Source organism: Lycorma delicatula, chromosome 5, assembly GCF_047948215.1.
Source record: "Lycorma delicatula isolate Av1 chromosome 5, ASM4794821v1, whole genome shotgun sequence".
Taxonomy (NCBI): domain Eukaryota; kingdom Metazoa; phylum Arthropoda; class Insecta; order Hemiptera; family Fulgoridae; genus Lycorma; species Lycorma delicatula.
This window is the reverse complement of record NC_134459.1, coordinates 88,087,023-88,105,194: the sequence shown is the minus strand read 5'-3', so window position 1 is coordinate 88,105,194 and position 18,172 is coordinate 88,087,023. Positions and strand designations below refer to the sequence as shown.

The 18,172-nt window shown below is 35.7% G+C and overlaps 1 protein-coding gene across 3 annotated transcripts in view; it reads left to right on the top strand.

Moving 5' to 3' along the window:
• The window catches only part of LOC142325168 (modular serine protease-like), a 99,340-nt gene that overhangs the window by 26,942 nt on the left and 54,226 nt on the right, over positions 1-18,172 (top strand). For all 3 annotated transcript variants that reach the window (XM_075366583.1, XM_075366584.1, XM_075366582.1), the window contains exons 3-5: positions 5,813-5,935; positions 9,663-9,830; positions 12,719-12,841. In XM_075366583.1, the coding sequence (XP_075222698.1) occupies positions 5,813-5,935; positions 9,663-9,830; positions 12,719-12,841 (414 nt within the window). The remainder of the gene's footprint in view (positions 1-5,812; positions 5,936-9,662; positions 9,831-12,718; positions 12,842-18,172) is intronic.

The window sequence follows — 18,172 nt, the reverse complement described above, 5'->3', positions numbered from 1 at the left end:
TAGATGCTCTTTTTGTCAAGACTATATCACTTGTATTCTATTTACTAGGGAGAATAAGATATTTTTGTTCCTTTTTTATTTTTTGATGGGAAGGGGCTAATGGCCATAGCAGTTGATTTTCCTAAAACAAAAAAAAAAATAAATAAAAAAAAATAATGTCCTGAGGTAGATAATCCCACGTCCGGATCATAACATCTACGTTCCACGTTCAGGGCGGAAAGAGCTGTACATATGTACTATTCATAATGCTGGTTAATGGGGCTCCGAATCTTTTTCCTCGGAGATTGAATTTTCTTCGGCCTAATGCCACCTACAGGCCGTAATAAAAGGACTGGATATTCGGCCAGCTGCAGGTATGAAAAACTATAATGATTAAGGTATGGATTCACACCAACTTTAGAGCTGGCGATGTGGCGGCTAGGGTCGAAGTGATTGTAGGTGTAACGGAGGACCTTCCGCTGTCCACATGCCCCCCAGGATGGCAAGCATGTAGTTAAGGTGCCCACATATGTCGGCGCATGGGAGCCTGAAAACGTCGGTGTGTAGGGGCCTGGAGTCAGTGTAGAGACTGCGCATCCGCTCTCTGCCTAGACATATGCCGGTTCCACCGGAGTACCGGACCGGACCTCCAGAATTGGTAGCCCTGGAGTGGGGGTGTACCCCGGCGGCTAGCCTTGCTACAGAAGGCATGGAATGTCATGCAACCTGAACAAACATCATACGTAGCAGAGGGTTCACGGAAACACCCTCGTTTAGAACCAGCCGTTTCACCTGAGGCAAAACGAAGAAAGAGTCAAGACGGCTAGAAAATGAGGCTAAGAGCTTGCAAAGAGCTTTTTTCAAGAGTAATATACCAAAACCAAGTATTTGGTAATTACGAAAGGTGACAGAAATTTCTCGAGGGTAATCCCTTTTCTTATTGCTCGAGAAATAACTAAATGTGCTGAAGGACCAGTTAAGGAAATCAGAAAAACATATATTGGACTTAATGTAGAGACTACGAACGATGAACAGTTACAGAAGATCTTAGGGCTCAATAATATTGGCGATTTTGCTGTGCATGTCGATCCGCACGGCACACTAAATACCTCAAAGTAAAGTAAAGTAAAGTAAAGCAAAGTAAAGTTGTGGTCTGTCGAGATCTTCGAACTGCACAGAGCAGGAAATAGTCGAGGAATTGACACCACAAGAAGTGATAGTGTCGCAGGTTGAACATGATAAGAAAAGGGGAAGTTTTACCTTTTCTTCTCATGTCCTCACATTTAACCGACCAATCCTGCCGGAGAAAGTTCGTGCAGGAATTCACCGTTTGGTTGTGCGGTCATTTGTGCCACAACCAATGCCGTGCTTCAAATGCCAACGTTTTGGTCACACCGCTGCCAGATGCGAGAAACCACAAATATGCGTGTGTGGCGAAGAGGTTGATGAGGGGTAGCCATTTAAGGATCCTCTTTCATGTGTAAATTGGCAAAGGACAGCATTCGTGCAGATCCCGAAACTGTCCTGTTTACAAAGATAAAGTAGCTGTGCAAGAAGTAAAAACCCTGAAGAAAATCAGCTACTGTGAAGCAAAGAGAATTGTAAACGCACGCAAGCCTAGAGCAACAACACTTATGCTTAGGCTGCAGCTGGTGTTCCTGCTTCTGCTCCAGCTGCTGTCGATGAAAACCAGTTTCTTAGTAAACTTGCGCCCAGTTTGGTTAGTATAATTGAAAGGATAATAGAAAACAAAATGAAGTCTTTCTGTTGTAAAGAAACTGTAAAACCATCGATAACAATACAGCCTCTTGATGACATCTCGATGAAAAACAACAATGCTCTTGATCAGAAGAAAACAGACGCCAAGCCAGAGGCTTGGCGTTATTTGGCTTGGCAACATTTCACGTCCGTTTGCGCGAAATATTGGATGATGTTACGAAGTAAGTGACTGCTATGTCTGCTATGGAGGCTCCTAAGCCTCCTGCAACCGAGGTTGTCTCTAAACCACAGAGGCCACCAAAAACCACACAGGGGAGGCCTGTTTCCCCCCTGCCTTAGGCGGTGACTGATGCGGCTTCTGTGCCAGGGATCTCTCAGTTCCCCACCTCACAATCGTCGCCTAAACCAAGCGCTGATCCATGTCCGTTGTCGGCCGCTTCGATGCTCTCCAATTCATAGGCCGGGAACTGTGCAGGAGACGACATTTTGAACGAACATGAAACTGTTCGTAGAATGGAAAAGAAGAGGAAAGGCAAACCCAGACAATAAAATAATTAAATATTCGCGATTCGATTCTTTAGTGGAACATTAATGGATGTTTGTCAAAACATCCATGAGCTCCAACGATTGGTACGTGATATAGACCCAATTTGTATATGCCTGCAAGAAACACATTTCTGCTGAAATTAAAATTTCCAATAAAGAAGATACAATTTATTTCGGCGAGATCAACCGCCAAGTAGAAGAGTTAGACGTGGAGTAGCCATATTAACATTTACTAGATGTTAATCACCGTAGCTGTTGATCTAAATACAAATCTACAAGCAGTTGCAATCAGAATAAGCGTCCGCTTCAGATCACTATCTGCAATATATACTTGCTGAATTTTAATTGGAAGGAGGATGACATAGCACACTTAATTGCTCAGTTTCCCCCACCCATACTACTGCTAGGTGACTTCAATGCACATAATTCTCTTTGGGGGTTGGATCGAGTAGATCCCGGTCGAAGAGAATTGGAAACGTTCCTGCTGAATTATGATTTCATTATTTTAAATGATGGTTCAGGAACGTTTTTCAATGTCAGAGATGGATCGACGTCCTGTATGGATCTAGCACTTACAAGTGGATCGATGGCACCGAGGTACACTTTCCATATTGTAGAAGATCTACATGGAAACGATCAATTTCCCGTGCAAATTGTAACTGACGTTACAAGAAAAAATATATCCCATCCTTAAAAGACGGCTGTTTGATAAGGCAGATTGGACGAGCTTTACAGCTGGGACGACAGAAAACTCAAGAAGCGACACGTTTTGTTGTATAACGATGAAATAAATGAAGCTATTAAAAGAAAAAAAGCGTATAACTCTTTAAGAAAAGTCCAACACTAGAAAATCTAATTGCCTTTAAAAAATACAGGACGTATGCTAAAAGACTTATGATAAATTCTAAAAAACGATCCTGGCAGCAATATGTGTCATTCACAGAAAGTCGCATTTACGAAAGTTAGACGTAATACGTAACAGCGGAATAAAATATGCCACAGGCGCATTCCGTACAAGTCCGGCGACTAGTCTAATGTCGGAAGCCGGAATAATGCCACTATATTATAGAAGAGAGATCCTGTTGCTAAGATATTTGGCAAATATATGGGCCTTTCTTACTCATATAAATTATAAAATATTCAACAATCATCCTTTGGTTGCATTATGTGTACGTCGTGCTAAATATTCCAGACCAGCCGGAATAAGATACCACGAATTGACAAGAAAATATGAAATTGCTTTACCAGAGCTAAAAACAAGATTGGATATCTCCTGAAGAAAACTAAAAGAGAAACCAGCAGTAATCACCCAACAGGAATTTTTATCAACCGTCAGTGATTATGAAGAATATATTAAAATTTATACTGACGGTTCGAAAACCGAACATGGTGTTGGATGCTTCATATATGTAAATGGTGAAGCCCATTTTTCGAAACTGCCAGATATGGCAAATGAATTTGTTGCCATACAGCAAGCTCTTCGCCACTCTGAACATTTCGGTGAAGAGTGTGCTTATATGTTCCGATTCGTTAAGATCACTTACTTCAATTCGGAACAAGAATATTAAGGACGTCCTAATCGCAAACATCCTGTCCATTTTGTACGTTTTAAATGGACAAGGACAGCGATGCATATTTGTATGGACTCCAGGGCATGCTGGTATTGCAGGAAATGAAAAGCAGTCGAAGCTGCCAGATAGGCAACAGTCTGTGATAACTTGGATGGAATTCCTGAACGAGTGGCAGATGTTAAAAATTTTCTAATACAATAAGAAACAGGTGGAGTAGTGATTGGAGAAGATTAAATACCTATAATAAGATTAACTAAACGCAATTAAAACTTCTACATATAAATGGAAGAGCGACGTGCTGCTGACTAGCCGAGAACAGGTGGCGGTGACCAGACTTAGAGTCGGTCACACGCGAGTAACAATTCATATTTGTTATCGGCGAAGAAAGACCAATGTGCGATGTTTGTAATAAAGCACTTACAGTCAAGCATCTAATGGAAAAGTGTACCATATATGAGGACCTCAGAAAGTGATTCGGACTAATAAATAATATTGCTGCTGATTTGGAAAATGGAAACGAAAGTAGTTGCTTATCTACACTACAGTGGACTATTAAAATGTCTGTAACCAAAGCTTACACCCTGAAAGTGTTTTTAGTGTTTGTGTTTAAATGTTGTGTCATTTATTTTGGTGTTTTTAAATAAATGTAAGGGCTTTGTACACCCTTACATATGACAAACCTGATGGTGATTTAAACCTTTTTTTAAAGACTGAAGGGTTAATTACCATAGCAGTCGATACCTATGTGCCCCCCTCAAAAAAATACAATAATTTTATTATTGCTATTAATAATGATAAATTATAATTTATAAATAATAATAATTAAATAATTATTTATGTGAATTTCATGTGATTCTTTTATTTAAAAAATGTAACACCCTGAGACTAGCCTAAATTTAGATTATGTGTATACTCATATGCATATCATCTTTACAAACTCCTCCCATAAAATGTAGAAGCTTTACAGTTTTTACCTTGATTTACAGGTCAGAATAAAATGCAGTCTGTTGTCACACTCAGATTAATGTGGTCTTTTACTTTTAAGTAATTATATTTCTAAGTTTCAAAGATAGGTTTGGCTAAATTCTTTCTAAGGTACTGATAAAACATGATGAACTATGAACATTCAGCAGATACATTTCTCATCTACTAGAATATGAGTTAATTCACATGTCATTACCCTCCTACTATACAAGACACTCCAGCTACAATCAGAGAAATTATTAATAATAGTGTGTATGTGTTTATTTTTTTGATTTTAAATCAATACCAGTTTTTATTCTATTATAATGATAGATGACTAAGTGCAATATGTTCTGAAATTTACTAATTTTGTGAATTCACATAACAGATTTTTCCAACCCCCTCTAAATATGTCACTCTCTACATATGCATAGGGTATCACATGTGTACAAATGGAATTGGCTGAGACATTCCAGATGTTTCATAGTCATTAATTTGTAATATTGTCTATAATAATGTTGTAGCACTTTTAGGACCACATGCAGTGTCACTGAGGATATTTTTTTATAACTTCATCATGTATCTTCATTTGCAGTTGCACCATTCTTCTAAAGATGATTGAAATGAAATATGAGATAAAAAAAATGTTTAAAATAAATCTAGTTTCATTTCTACATTCCAAGTTGATTGCTTTTACACTGTGTTATAAAATAACATTTTTATTCATATTACATGTTTGTTCTAATTTTTAAATTGAATAAAATTACACATATGTATAATTCACATATGAATAATATGACATATATGTGTCATATTATTCAATTTTTTAGATAATAAAAGAGATATCTAACTCATAAAAAATTATAAACAAAAAATGTAAAACTTTGAGGAAATTAGAAGTTAATGTGAAAAAGATCGATTTCCCAAACTGTAGAGGATATAAACTTTGTGTATTTTAATTTATACGTTATGTTATATTGAATGAATAGCTTAACATATATGTGTAGATAAAATGATTATGTTGTCTTTTGTAGTGATAAGGATTCATTTACATGCAGAGATGGAAGTTGTATATCATCATTTGATGTATGTGATGGGAAAGCTGATTGTCGGGATAAATCTGATGAAAGTCACAGTGTTTGTTTAAAATACCAGTTGTATGTAAATATTTTATTATTTAACATTTTTATATAACTCAGTCATGATTCTGTTGATTAATATTGAATGTAAGGTCATCTGTTATGTGCACATTATTATTTGGTTAATTAAACTGACAGAAAGTGATTAGCTGGTGATATTTGTATTTAATTAAGAAAAAAGTAGCCAAAAAAATACTCTAAAATTCTCAGGGCTTAATATGCTTTTCTACTGTTACATGTAATATGAAGCTCAATACTTTATTTTCTGTCTGAACAATGTTACATTGGTGAGGGATTTGTGAGAGATTTGAAACTCATACAAATATATATTTCACTTTTGGATGTGTAAACCACTCCTATACGTTTGTCTACATCAAGTTTCTTTTAGCATTAAAACTGTTTTAGCTGCTGATTTCCTAAAAGAAAACTAAACTTCATACTTACTCTTCACTAGTATAATTCATGTCCCACATTCAACTTCTGGTAATTTTTGGGTCCATCCTCACTTATACATACATACCAACTCTTACCAGCGAAGCCAACTGACGAACTTACTGTTTGGTGAACTATACTTGTTCTTTTTTTTTCTGTTTAGCCTCCGGAACCACCATCAGGATTACTTCAGAGAATGATATGTATGAGTAAATGAAGTTTAGTCTTTTACAGTCTCAGGTCAACCATTTCTGAGATGTGTGGTTAATTGAAACCCAACCACCAAAGAACACCCGTATCCACGTTCTAGTATTCAAATCTGTATAAAAGTAACTAACTGCCTTTACTAGGATTTGAACCTATAACTCTCGACTTCGAAATCAGCTGATTTTGCAAAGACGCTTTCACCACTAGACCAACCAGACCAACCTGGTGGGTTGAACTAAACTTGTTTACATGAGTCTAACATCACTATTATCCATTGTCTTTTCATGATGTAGTTTAGTACAATATAATAATAATTGTTAATTATCCATTCAACCAAAAAAAAAAAAATTTTTCTGCATAGGATGTAAATTTATCTGAGGCTGTAATCTAGATACCAGTGGAAAAATTTTAACAGAATCATGGGGGATAGATCAGTTCTTTTCTTAATCAGAAGAGGGAATTACCTACTAATTGTTTTTTGTTAATTTAATTACCCAAATATCAATATTTGTATATATATGACAGATAAAGATTTTATTGATTCACGCTGTGTAAGACTATCTCTCTCTAGCTCTGGCTACAGTGGCATTGGCTGCTCTCTAGAAATGAGCAGCATTGGCTTCAACATAAGCAGAACTAGTGCTACTAGTTATATTGATAAATGATATGCTTTGCCATATTATAAATTGTTATGACCCAACAGAAGGAGATGGTTCTTTTTAACCTTTGAGATAAATAGAAAAAATTTCAAATAAAATATACCTCTAAGGAAACAGTTTTATTAACGACTGTATTTACTTTTTCTTATTTCATTATATTTTTGCATAGTATTTTTATAATAAAGTACTTTTTATAATAATTATAAAGTACTTTTTATAATACTTTTTCAAAGTATTTACTTTAATCTTATATTGAGATTATACAGCCTCACAACAGGCTTTCAGCATAAATATGACACACTGAAACAGGACAAACTGAGTGTATCCAGAAACAATCAGTTTAAAAGTGATTACCAGGCATATAAATTTTATTTAAATGTATGGCTTTTAGAAAGGAGTCTTATTTAAAGATTGTTCTATTTTGCCAAGAAAATCCAGCAGACCTTATTGAAGGCATCTCAACTATTCCTTCTAAAACTGACTGTACAGAATGTGGTCCATTCACATTCACAAAAAAAATTTCATGTACATCCATCATGGAATACATGAATTCAAAAATTTTGGGTTCTAAAATGGCATTTCAAATTTGACATGTCAAATTTCATTATGCCATAATTAGTGTATTCAAACAACACATAGTCTAGCTAACAAAACAATGTATGTTTGCTAAACAAAATTTGCTTATTGACATTTTTACAAGCATGTTCTAGCAGTAAATTAAATCATAGTTTTATTTTTTAAGTACTAAAATTTAAATTTGGCGTATTTTTTAAATTTAATATATCTATTTAATAAGATAGATTTGTTCTACCACTGTTTTTAATCAAGAGTAGAAAATTAATTATAGAATACTTATTTATTAACACAAGGCTATTCCAAACTGACTTCCAGTTGGCTATAAAAAGAACCTTCCATCTTAGCAACATGGGGCATATGGAAAGCTATCAGCAATTTCTAATGTTGTTAACCTATTTGTTTTTCATTCTTTTAAATGATAGTAAAGCAACGGTTGATTAAACATGGAATCTATTGTTGCTGCAGTTGCCAAGTACGAGCTATGAATATGTGGTGTAATTTAAAGGAATGAAGATTTTGACAAAATTGTAACAGGATGAGAAATTGTGAGTGGATCAAATTCATAAATGTAGGCAACAAGAAACAGTCCAAACAGTGGATGGATACTTATTTAGCTCAACAAAAATTCAAGCAATTACTGTTGAAGTGAAAAATGATGCCAACAGAGTTTTGGAACCAAAAGGTATTTTTACTTTTATTGACAGAACTCATAGAACTTCTAATATCAGTCATTCTTTGAGAAATGCTGAAAATGATTTAGAAGTTGATATAGATAACGGTCTAAAGTGCTCACAAAATGTACTTTTTTGCATAACAATCTACTGTCCCACTTTTATTTAAGCAGCTCAAACAGGAAATTTTTTACCATCCCCAACAGCCTGGACATGATGCAAGTGGCTTCATTTCTTCGCTAAGATGAAGTTGAATGTGGGTTTATTTCTAAGTCTTTGAAACCAAAGAAGAGTTCATAGATGATATTAATAACTGGTTATGTACCTTAGGTGCAGGAGTCTGCAAAAGCAGCTTTAGTGGTATGAAGAGTGTCTGAATGTGGATGGCGACTATGTATGGATAGTGAATATGTAAATTTGTAGATAACTTATGTATATTATTTAATTCAGTTGGATTCTTATATGCCACTGACTACACAAAGTTCTGAGGATCGGTGAGAGTTATTTTGTGGAAGCCTCAAGTGACTCTTTAGTATCTGGAGAAAAGCAATTTATTGTAGCATGTATTTTAAGCTAGCCTCTGCTAATTATCATTCAATGTAAGTTCCTGAGCATTCATGTGCTGCTTTTAATCTGGGTAAAGATAGTCTGTCACCTGAAGGATTTTGGATAGGTTGGAAGCCCACTGTCTGGAGGGGGAGCTAATACAAGTATACCTCCTTTGGATTTAGTTGTTTGTTTTGTTTCTCAGCAGTTCTTAGGGTAGATCATTCTTTATATCATTCATACCTTACCCTAATACCCCAGTTTTTTTTTTGTCAGTACTCACTGAATTAAGGCTGTGGAAGCAACTTTGAGTTACTGGATCCTTGTCATTTGTAAGGTTTGAAGGGACATCTCTCCTTCCAGACAGTCTTGCTTCCTGTCCAGTGACTACACAAAAGGCAAACCTGGAACTAGAATACTTAAATATAATGTTAAAGTTTTAATTGAATACATTGCAAATATATGTATGCAATTACATTCTTTCTGGTGCATTTATTTTATAATATTAGAAAAGGAATTTATCAGCTAATTGGAAGTAAACTTTGGAATAAGTTTGACAAATATTTATTCATATTTCTGTATTACTTAATTAGCAGTATTTAAAATAAATATAATTATCTTAAGTTTTAGGATGTTTTTATAATTAACTTACAGTGATAAGGTCGTATGTGCACGAAACACCTTTCGCTGTGCTTATGGTGCATGTGTTGATGGAAGTAGTATATGTAATGGAGTTAAAGATTGTGCAGATAATTCCGATGAATTACTACGGACATGTCCTGGTTTTAAGTGGCTGAATGATAATCTTTCTATTGAATGTAGGTAAGAATTAATCAAACTATTATGGTAAATTGCATTAATTTAAATTATATCAGTTTGAATTATAGTTAGAGTAATATGAAATAAAAAGCCTACAAATATAATATAGAAAAATAAAACTGAGCTCCCAGGAACAGAGTAAACTTTGTTAAGTAGAAATTAACTTGTTACAACTTGATGGTCTTGGTGTAAATATTAAAAAAAAACTGAATAGCATTACTACACAGCATTTTCTTACATGTTACATCATTCATTGTACACATATATATAATAGAAATGAACCCAAAATGTGCAGTAAAGTTTAATTGGTGGCAAAGTATCTAAAATACAGACAAAACTCATCAGTAACAGAAAATTTTCCAACAAATAGTAAGTGATAATCACACAAACTTGTTAAAATTTTCAGAAAAATTAGGTTATGAAGTTGATTTCAAAACTACATAAAAATTATATCAGACCATATCTACACTGTTACAAAGCATACTGTTAACACAACAAATCAGGGCTATACAACGTTGCAGTTACTTCAAGTACATTAAGTTTGGCAGACAAGATGGACATATTCAACTTCATTACAGAGTATGTCTAAGGATTACTCATAAAAATAGAATCACTGTTTGTAAATCACTAACAGAAACAAGGCATACATTAAAATATTAACTACAACTTACACATTTTAATTCAGCACAAAAAGCTACAAGTTCTAAAGAGCTTCTTAATCAATTCATAGCAGGTACTGACAATATAAATCAACAAAATCTCACAAGAAACTAAGTAAAAGTTCTTAAAAGGAAATTTCTTCTTATTCAGAAATAAAATCCATCAAGATTAGATTTTTCAAAAAGTATTTTCAGATTTGAATTATTTAACTGAATAGACTGACATGATTCTGATAATTCCCATATTCTACCTTCTGTAGTCTTTTCGTTGATATAATTCATTTGAATAATCTTGCATTCAAAATTGTCAACATTAATGGATGAAATAAAATCTTTATCCTTATATTACTGTTATTACAATAAATCCATAATGAAATAATTTTTTTTTTAAAGTAAAAATACATAATATTTGCATAAAAAATATTTTTTACCTTTACCTCTATCTTTCCTAGTTAGAAATTTCTGATTATACTACTGCTATTTGCAATAATAAAACCAAAAATCATGAATTTCTAAAGGTGAAATAATGTTAGAGGAGAAACCAGTATTTTTTCTACCAGCCTGGAACTTCCAAATACAATATAAACAATTAATTTGGATATTTTGAAATTGATATCATCACTAACTTGTTTACAAGAACATTGAAAAATTTGGATTGTGTTACTGTTGATTTTCAGTTAATCTCATATGGGCATGGGGGCCAGTTTGTGAAATTTCTACCAAAAATGTTGACCAATAAATAACGAATTAAGTTATAAACATAGGGCAGTGTGATGTGTACCACTTTAATTATTAAAATCCAGTTTTGTAGTATACTATAACATGTTTATTAGAGAGTAATGCAATTGTCTTAGTAGTAATGGATTTTCTATTAGTAATGTCTCATTGAATTCTGTACTTAGGGTCAGGCATTAACTTGGGTGAAATTAAGAAATTCTAAGTTTTATTTTAATTTATATAAGTAGTTTAATAAGTAAAAAAATCAATGAGATTAAAAATCTGAATACTATTAATATAAATAAAAGTTAGGATATTATTGTAATGAAAGAGCGGCCATCAAAAGCTATGGTCATTAGCCCAAAACTAGGATATTAAAATAACTTCTGTTTAATTTTACAGATCGATGTAAAATCTATGCCATATGTGATCCTGTCTAGTCTGGATTAATGGATTTTTATTGTAAATAACAAATAATAATGTTTACAATAAGCAGGCTAAAATCTTAATTTGATAGTGAAATCATTATTTTAAAAGAATAGATAAATTTATAAAAAAAAGTTTTTTGGAAACCCAAAAATTTTGAAATTGCAACTCTTTTTTGCAGCAAATATCTAGACTTTTATAATGAATTTCAAACTTTTAGAGTAGGCAGTTCAGGTGAATGAATGAACAGACAAAAAGATGTATATCAAGAACTGATAATATTAATATTTCAACAAAACCTTAAAAATACTGACAATTTGGCATAATAAAAATAAAACCAACTCTCTTACTTTTTCTCACCACTTATTTTATGACAAAATGATGTTTCTTGAAATAAAACAGATGCATAATTAATTTTTATATGTACTGCTTAGTCTAATAGTGGCCCGAAATGAATATATCAGTTAGTAGTGTGAGCAGAGAGGAGGGATAAACATAACCAACTATCCAACACATTTAAAAGTGTACAGTAATAGGGTGACAAGCTTTAAAGCTTGTCATCTTGTTATAGTATATGACTGATAAAAATTCAGCTATTTAGCTAAATAGAAGAAAATTGTGCTATATAGCTAAAGAAAGGCAACTAAGGTTGGCTTCTTCCTGGTAGAGGATTTAAATCAGAATTAATATTTTTGTTCAGAAATGGAAATACTGTATAGTCCAATTTTTACCTGAGAATGTCTTCTTTCAAAAGTTGAAGTATTCTTTGATTACTCATACCAGAAACTACATGTTAACACCTAATTACAATGCACGCTTTTTGTAATGAGAGATGAGTTCTATAGCATGAGGAAAATAGCCAAGTCATACCAGGATTAAAATTCAGAGTATTCCAGTGAAAAGCACAGAGATCTTCAGAATGAAAATGATAAAATGGAATTTTCTGTAATAATAAATTTTAAAAAGATATTCAACAATAGCAATCTTTTTGTAATTATAAAAATATAATATGCTAAATATCTTCTCATACTTGTAAAAAAAGTGTATAAAAGAGCATTAAAACAAATAACAAATTTTGTTTCTTTTTAGATTTAATGAATTCCAATGTCGCAGTGGACAGTGCATTAGTTCTTTCTCAGTCTGTGATGGTGTAAAAGACTGCATTGATGGTTCTGATGAAACAGTCACAGACTGCAATGATCCAAGTTTCAAGTATGTATACTAGCAAAAGATCTAAATATTATGTATATATATCAGATTTTAGCTAACACTCATTTGAAGCAGCAAGGATAGGCCCTAGAGGTCCTAAAACTAACAGCTATTATGTGTAAACTAATATATTAGTAGTAAAGACTCTTTTTATTTGTTTCAGATAATAAATGTTATTTCATTTGTCATTTTTTATTTTTTTTGGGGGTTTGCAGATATATTTTGATGTTCTTGTAAGTTTTGAGATTCATAAAAAGGAAAAACCACAAAAATTAATAATGCTACCACTTAGATACAGCAATAAGGGTAGTTTAATATTTAGAATAAAATAGAGTGAAGGGGACTGTACAATTTTATAACTTCATATTTATCTTTAGTATTTTTTAGTAATAAGAATCTACCTGAGAAGACCTGATAGCTGTTCTATTATTATTATAACAACAAATATTGGAATTGTTTTATATTACAATAAAAATAAAAGGAAGAACAATAACAGCATGCATACCAAGGTAAATCGTCAAAGAACCCTACAGATTCACTCAGAAAGTCTTAATGAAATGTATTTATGTCATACAGTAAGTTTTACAACATGCGTTCAGTCATAATTTTTCCTTTATTTGTTTGCTGTGAGCAAAAGCAATAGATAGGGTATCTATGTTTCCAGTTTCTCAATATGAGATATTCAAAGTAAAATCCATTGATAATTTTAAAAAAAAAACAGTTGAATTAATGTTAAAAAACTCTTAAGTATTATGTTCTTAAGTGGTCTTGATTTTGAAAAAAATAATAAAACACAAAAGTCTTAACCCCAGTGTTTACTATAAAACATTCTTAAAATGCAGTATATAATAGTATAATTTATTCAATTATGTTACCATTTTGGATAAGCTATTTTCAAAAATTTAATTATAATACACTCATTTAGAAATAATAATCTTAACATTTTAACCACATGAATGTCTGTAAAGAACACGTAAGTGAAATTTCACCTTCAGTTAAAATAGAAGTAAGATATTTAAGATAAGTTAATTTCATCTTGGATTGAATTGAATTTGTATAAATTGAATTGGGTTTGAAATAAAATTGGACTTAAATTGAGATTTGGGTAATTCTGTAACTTGATAAGTTTAATTTCTTTTTTTAACTTCTGGGATCACTGTTTGGTATTGCTTCAGAGGATAAGGTGAATGATTTGTAGTGTGTGAAAATGCCATGCCTTTTCGAACATTCGAATCCTTTTAATTTGATACTCAATAATATGAACTTGTCTATTTTATCTGAAACATTTCATGAAAAAAAAAAACAAAAAAAATACTACAGGATTTAAATATCTTAATAAACAGTTGTCTTTGAAAGTGCATCCCAATCCCATAGGGGAAGACACCTGCCTTGTGAAGCTTCCAGTTGCTACACAACCTCCCCTGTTCCTAGCCCTGCTGGGCTTTAACGGGAGTTGTCGTTCGCCTCTAACTTTTTACATCTCACAGTAATAAACCAGGCCTTGTTGGGATGCCACCGGCGAGGCATTTACATCGGTGATTCTTAAACTCAGCTTTTGTTTTTGCTGTAGGCTTCGTCTGGACACCTTGAATGTCCTATATCATTGCCCTCTGAACTAGCTAACCAAGTTCGCAGAAGTACGAGCGCTAGTTCTGCCTTTAATTTGAGCCAATTTCTAGTAAATGTTTCGAAATATGAGACAATTTAACAAAAACATACCACTAGAAATATTGTTCGCCACAAGGAAATTTAGTCCTAGTTCCCTTAGTGAACTCAACTTCAGTTCATACTGAAGTTCGACTTTGTTTCATTATGGACTCTGGTCTGGTCTACCATGGTGGACAGACCTCCTACTCCCACTCAGCTCCATCGCAGAGTCCCGTGTAACATTTACTTAATTTCAACCATCATCGAGATGCCACTACACCTCCCGGTTGCATGGCAACCCATGCCCTCGGCAGTGCAGTCGCCATTCTGCCGCCAGCTAAACAGTTAAAATAATCACCACAAATTTAATTGTAACTGTGGCTCGATGCCAGCACCCCAACCTTTGGCCAATCAACTGCCCAGACGGTCCAGCTTCATATCAGGGACAAACATAGAGGACATGGTCTACAGTATCATCGACCCAACATTCTGGACATAAGCCGGAGTCAACCAAACCAAACCTAACCAAACTATTTCTAAAGGCACCATGTCCTGAAAGGATCTGAGTTATGTTCTGATTGGGGAGACCCACCTAATTGCTCGCAGCACCCTGACATTTGGAAAGATAGTATGCGTGTACCGACCAGTAGAAGAATTGTCCCATCTAGCTTGCCAAGAGTCAAAACCTTGGTCTTTGATTTCTCGTATATGCCCAGAAGTAAGAAGACCTTCGTTTGGAGATGTACTGCTTGTTACGTTTCGTAGCTAGAATATCAAGGGGTTTAATGCAGGCGATCACAGAAACTGGCTCTCTCGAGACAGTTCTGTAGCCACCGACAACAGCTAACAATAGAAGATGCTGGGCTCACAAAAGAATATCCCTGTAATATTGGAAATGTAAACGATATGCCCAGATGGGCGCAACGTACAACATTATGGCCTCACAGACACCTTTGTAAGGAATATGCATGGTATGATAGTTCACCCCGAATCGGGATGGATGACTCTACAGACACCAAAGAAGGCATTGATGGCCTTCTTTGCAACAAACTGAAGGTGTTCCTTGAATTGAAGCCTCCCATCAAGGATGACACTCAGATACTTCTGAACGGTAACATGCCGCTTTGGAAGGCCGTCCATGACAACTCGCGTATGACGGGTTGCCGCTAGACGGCCTTTAAGAAGCATCATAGTCGTTTTCTCTTCACTGAAAACCGTCTTATGCTTAAGACTCCACAACCTTAGAACCTTACTTGCCTGAGTGGCTCGAGCTCTATCTCGGCACGCGGATTGCCCTTGACCAGCAGCAACCCATCGTCGACATAAGCCACGATGCGGCAGCCACTAGGCATCCGCAGTCGCATAAGAAAGTCGAACTCAACGATCCAGACGAAAATTGCCCTGTGGACAACCTTTAGACAGAGTCTTTCCTACTTCCTAATCACAATCACGAAGGACGACGATTTCTATAGACAACACCCCATGGGTCTTTGTTTCCCTGCTCTTGTACAGAAGAGCGTCAGGAATCACGCTTAGAAGACCTAACCTTATGAAAATACTCGATTCTCTTCCGATGATAATCCGCAGTCAGAACTGCATGCAGATCAGGTTCACCCTCACGCTGTGCGGCTCTCCTGAGCCGACCCATAGTCCTCTTCATCGCGGTCAAGTCCCGAGTCCACCAACCAGCTACTCTCTCTCGACCCGTGCTTTTGCTCAGCGGCCTCAACTACCGCAGAAGAAAATTTCACTGCCAGGTCATCTAAAGGGACCTCGTCCAGACATCTCGAGCAAATACTCGAAGCCTGCCCGCAAGAATGTTTGAAAACCTAGGCAAATTCGTACGCCTGTGCAGTAAGCGCCCCTGCTGAACAGGAACGTTCCCCTTAAAAACATCGCACAGCCCACCTACCAAATCAAAAAGTATTAGCTGATGATCGCTTTCGCAATCATCGAATAACGGCCAGGGATATCCTTATCAATGATTACATCGATGTTGGCACCACGGAAGCCACTCCGCAAACCAACTGCACCGGCGAAGATAGACAATTCGCCGGGTACATTAAAAACATCAAAATGATGATGCGCGATGAAATCTTCGATTAATTCACCACCATCATCCGTGATCCCACTTTGCCAAAGAAGCGATTTGGCATTCGCATCAACTCCTTTAAGAATAGGACGACCTGCTAACAATCCCATCCCATATTTCCAAGTGCTGTGCAGTGGGATCCCTTTACTAAAAGTACGAACTAACGACAACAAGGTCCAAACCATCTACGTCAAGCTTAACAACGACATGATGCGTGTCAGAGGCCTGCCGTATAAAGACGCTATCTATAGATTTCCTGCAAAATACGGCGGATTTGCTATCACCAACGAAAAACTTCTTCCAGCATGGAAAACCTGGCAGATCACCCTTGACCACGTACGGGTGTTATAGAAGAACAACATCAAGGCTCCGTTTTTCGACAACTTCACCTAACTCAACTTTGATTGCATAGGCAATCCCACGGTGGATATTTTTTATTGCCTGACTCTAATCTCCGAGAAGAGGTGTACCGGTACAGACTACGTCGTTCTCGGGTCCCTTCCCTGAGACAGGGTCTTTTAATGCCTCACGCCACTAACCACTGAGCAGGGAGAACCGGGCTTGACCATGTCGCCCCCCCCGGCTACCGAACCCAGCAGCCGGGTCTAGGTCTTTTATTTTGCCCCATCCCAGCCTAAGGACCTCGGAGTCCCCGGTTGATCATTATAACCCACACACCTCGGCATGCCGGCCCTCACAACCGGGGCAATCCATCCTTCCCTAACTCTGAAGTCCACGCCGGCGGCTCTCCTCGACTTTGTTGCGTAGTACTTTAGTGGCAAATGAATTATAAGCCCTCCAATTTTCATTCATCTTCATTCCTCATACTCGAAGATTTTACTTTCCGCAGTATCCACCCTACTACGATACATTCAGCAGGGGGAACTACTTCGGCCGAACCTATGCAAATAATATTCGAAAGTCCCATGACCTGTTAACATTTATGTCATGAAGAAATTCATTTTGCCATGACCCCTATTTAGTCAAAGATCTTTGTCTGTAATAGTCGCCTGATACAATTAGAACCTCCACCTGTCATTCATTTCATTTTCCAGGAATTTATCATAGCTTCTGTCACATCACGTTTCCCTATACCTTCATATCGTTTCATTCGTTCTTTCACTTGCAGCTCAATTAGCGGGACTGAAGCTAGCAAACAGGCTGCGTCATATGAGACGGTATGATATTGACATATCACAGCTTACAATGTACGGCGATGTAAGACGAGTTAAATTTCTTCTAACATCTAGGCGCCCAAAACTGGTGCAGCATACAGAACAGAAGGCATAACTGTATACACTGTTAATCTTCTCTTGGAAGCTCTCGGAACAGATTGTTCCGAGACGACTTGTTCAGCGACTTAAAAGTCTTCTCAGATCTCGTGCAAGAGTCAAGAATGTTTTGGGTAAACTTACAGAATTTATCAGTCCTGATACCCAAATTATTTAATGTTTTCACTGAATTGTAGCGATTGGTCACCCAATTGTCAAGTCTATTCTCCCAATACGTCTTCTCTCCGTTAGGGTGGTGAACATACATATTTCTGTGGAGCAAGCTCCAGCCCTTGATTAACCATCGAGTTACTTATACTAGTT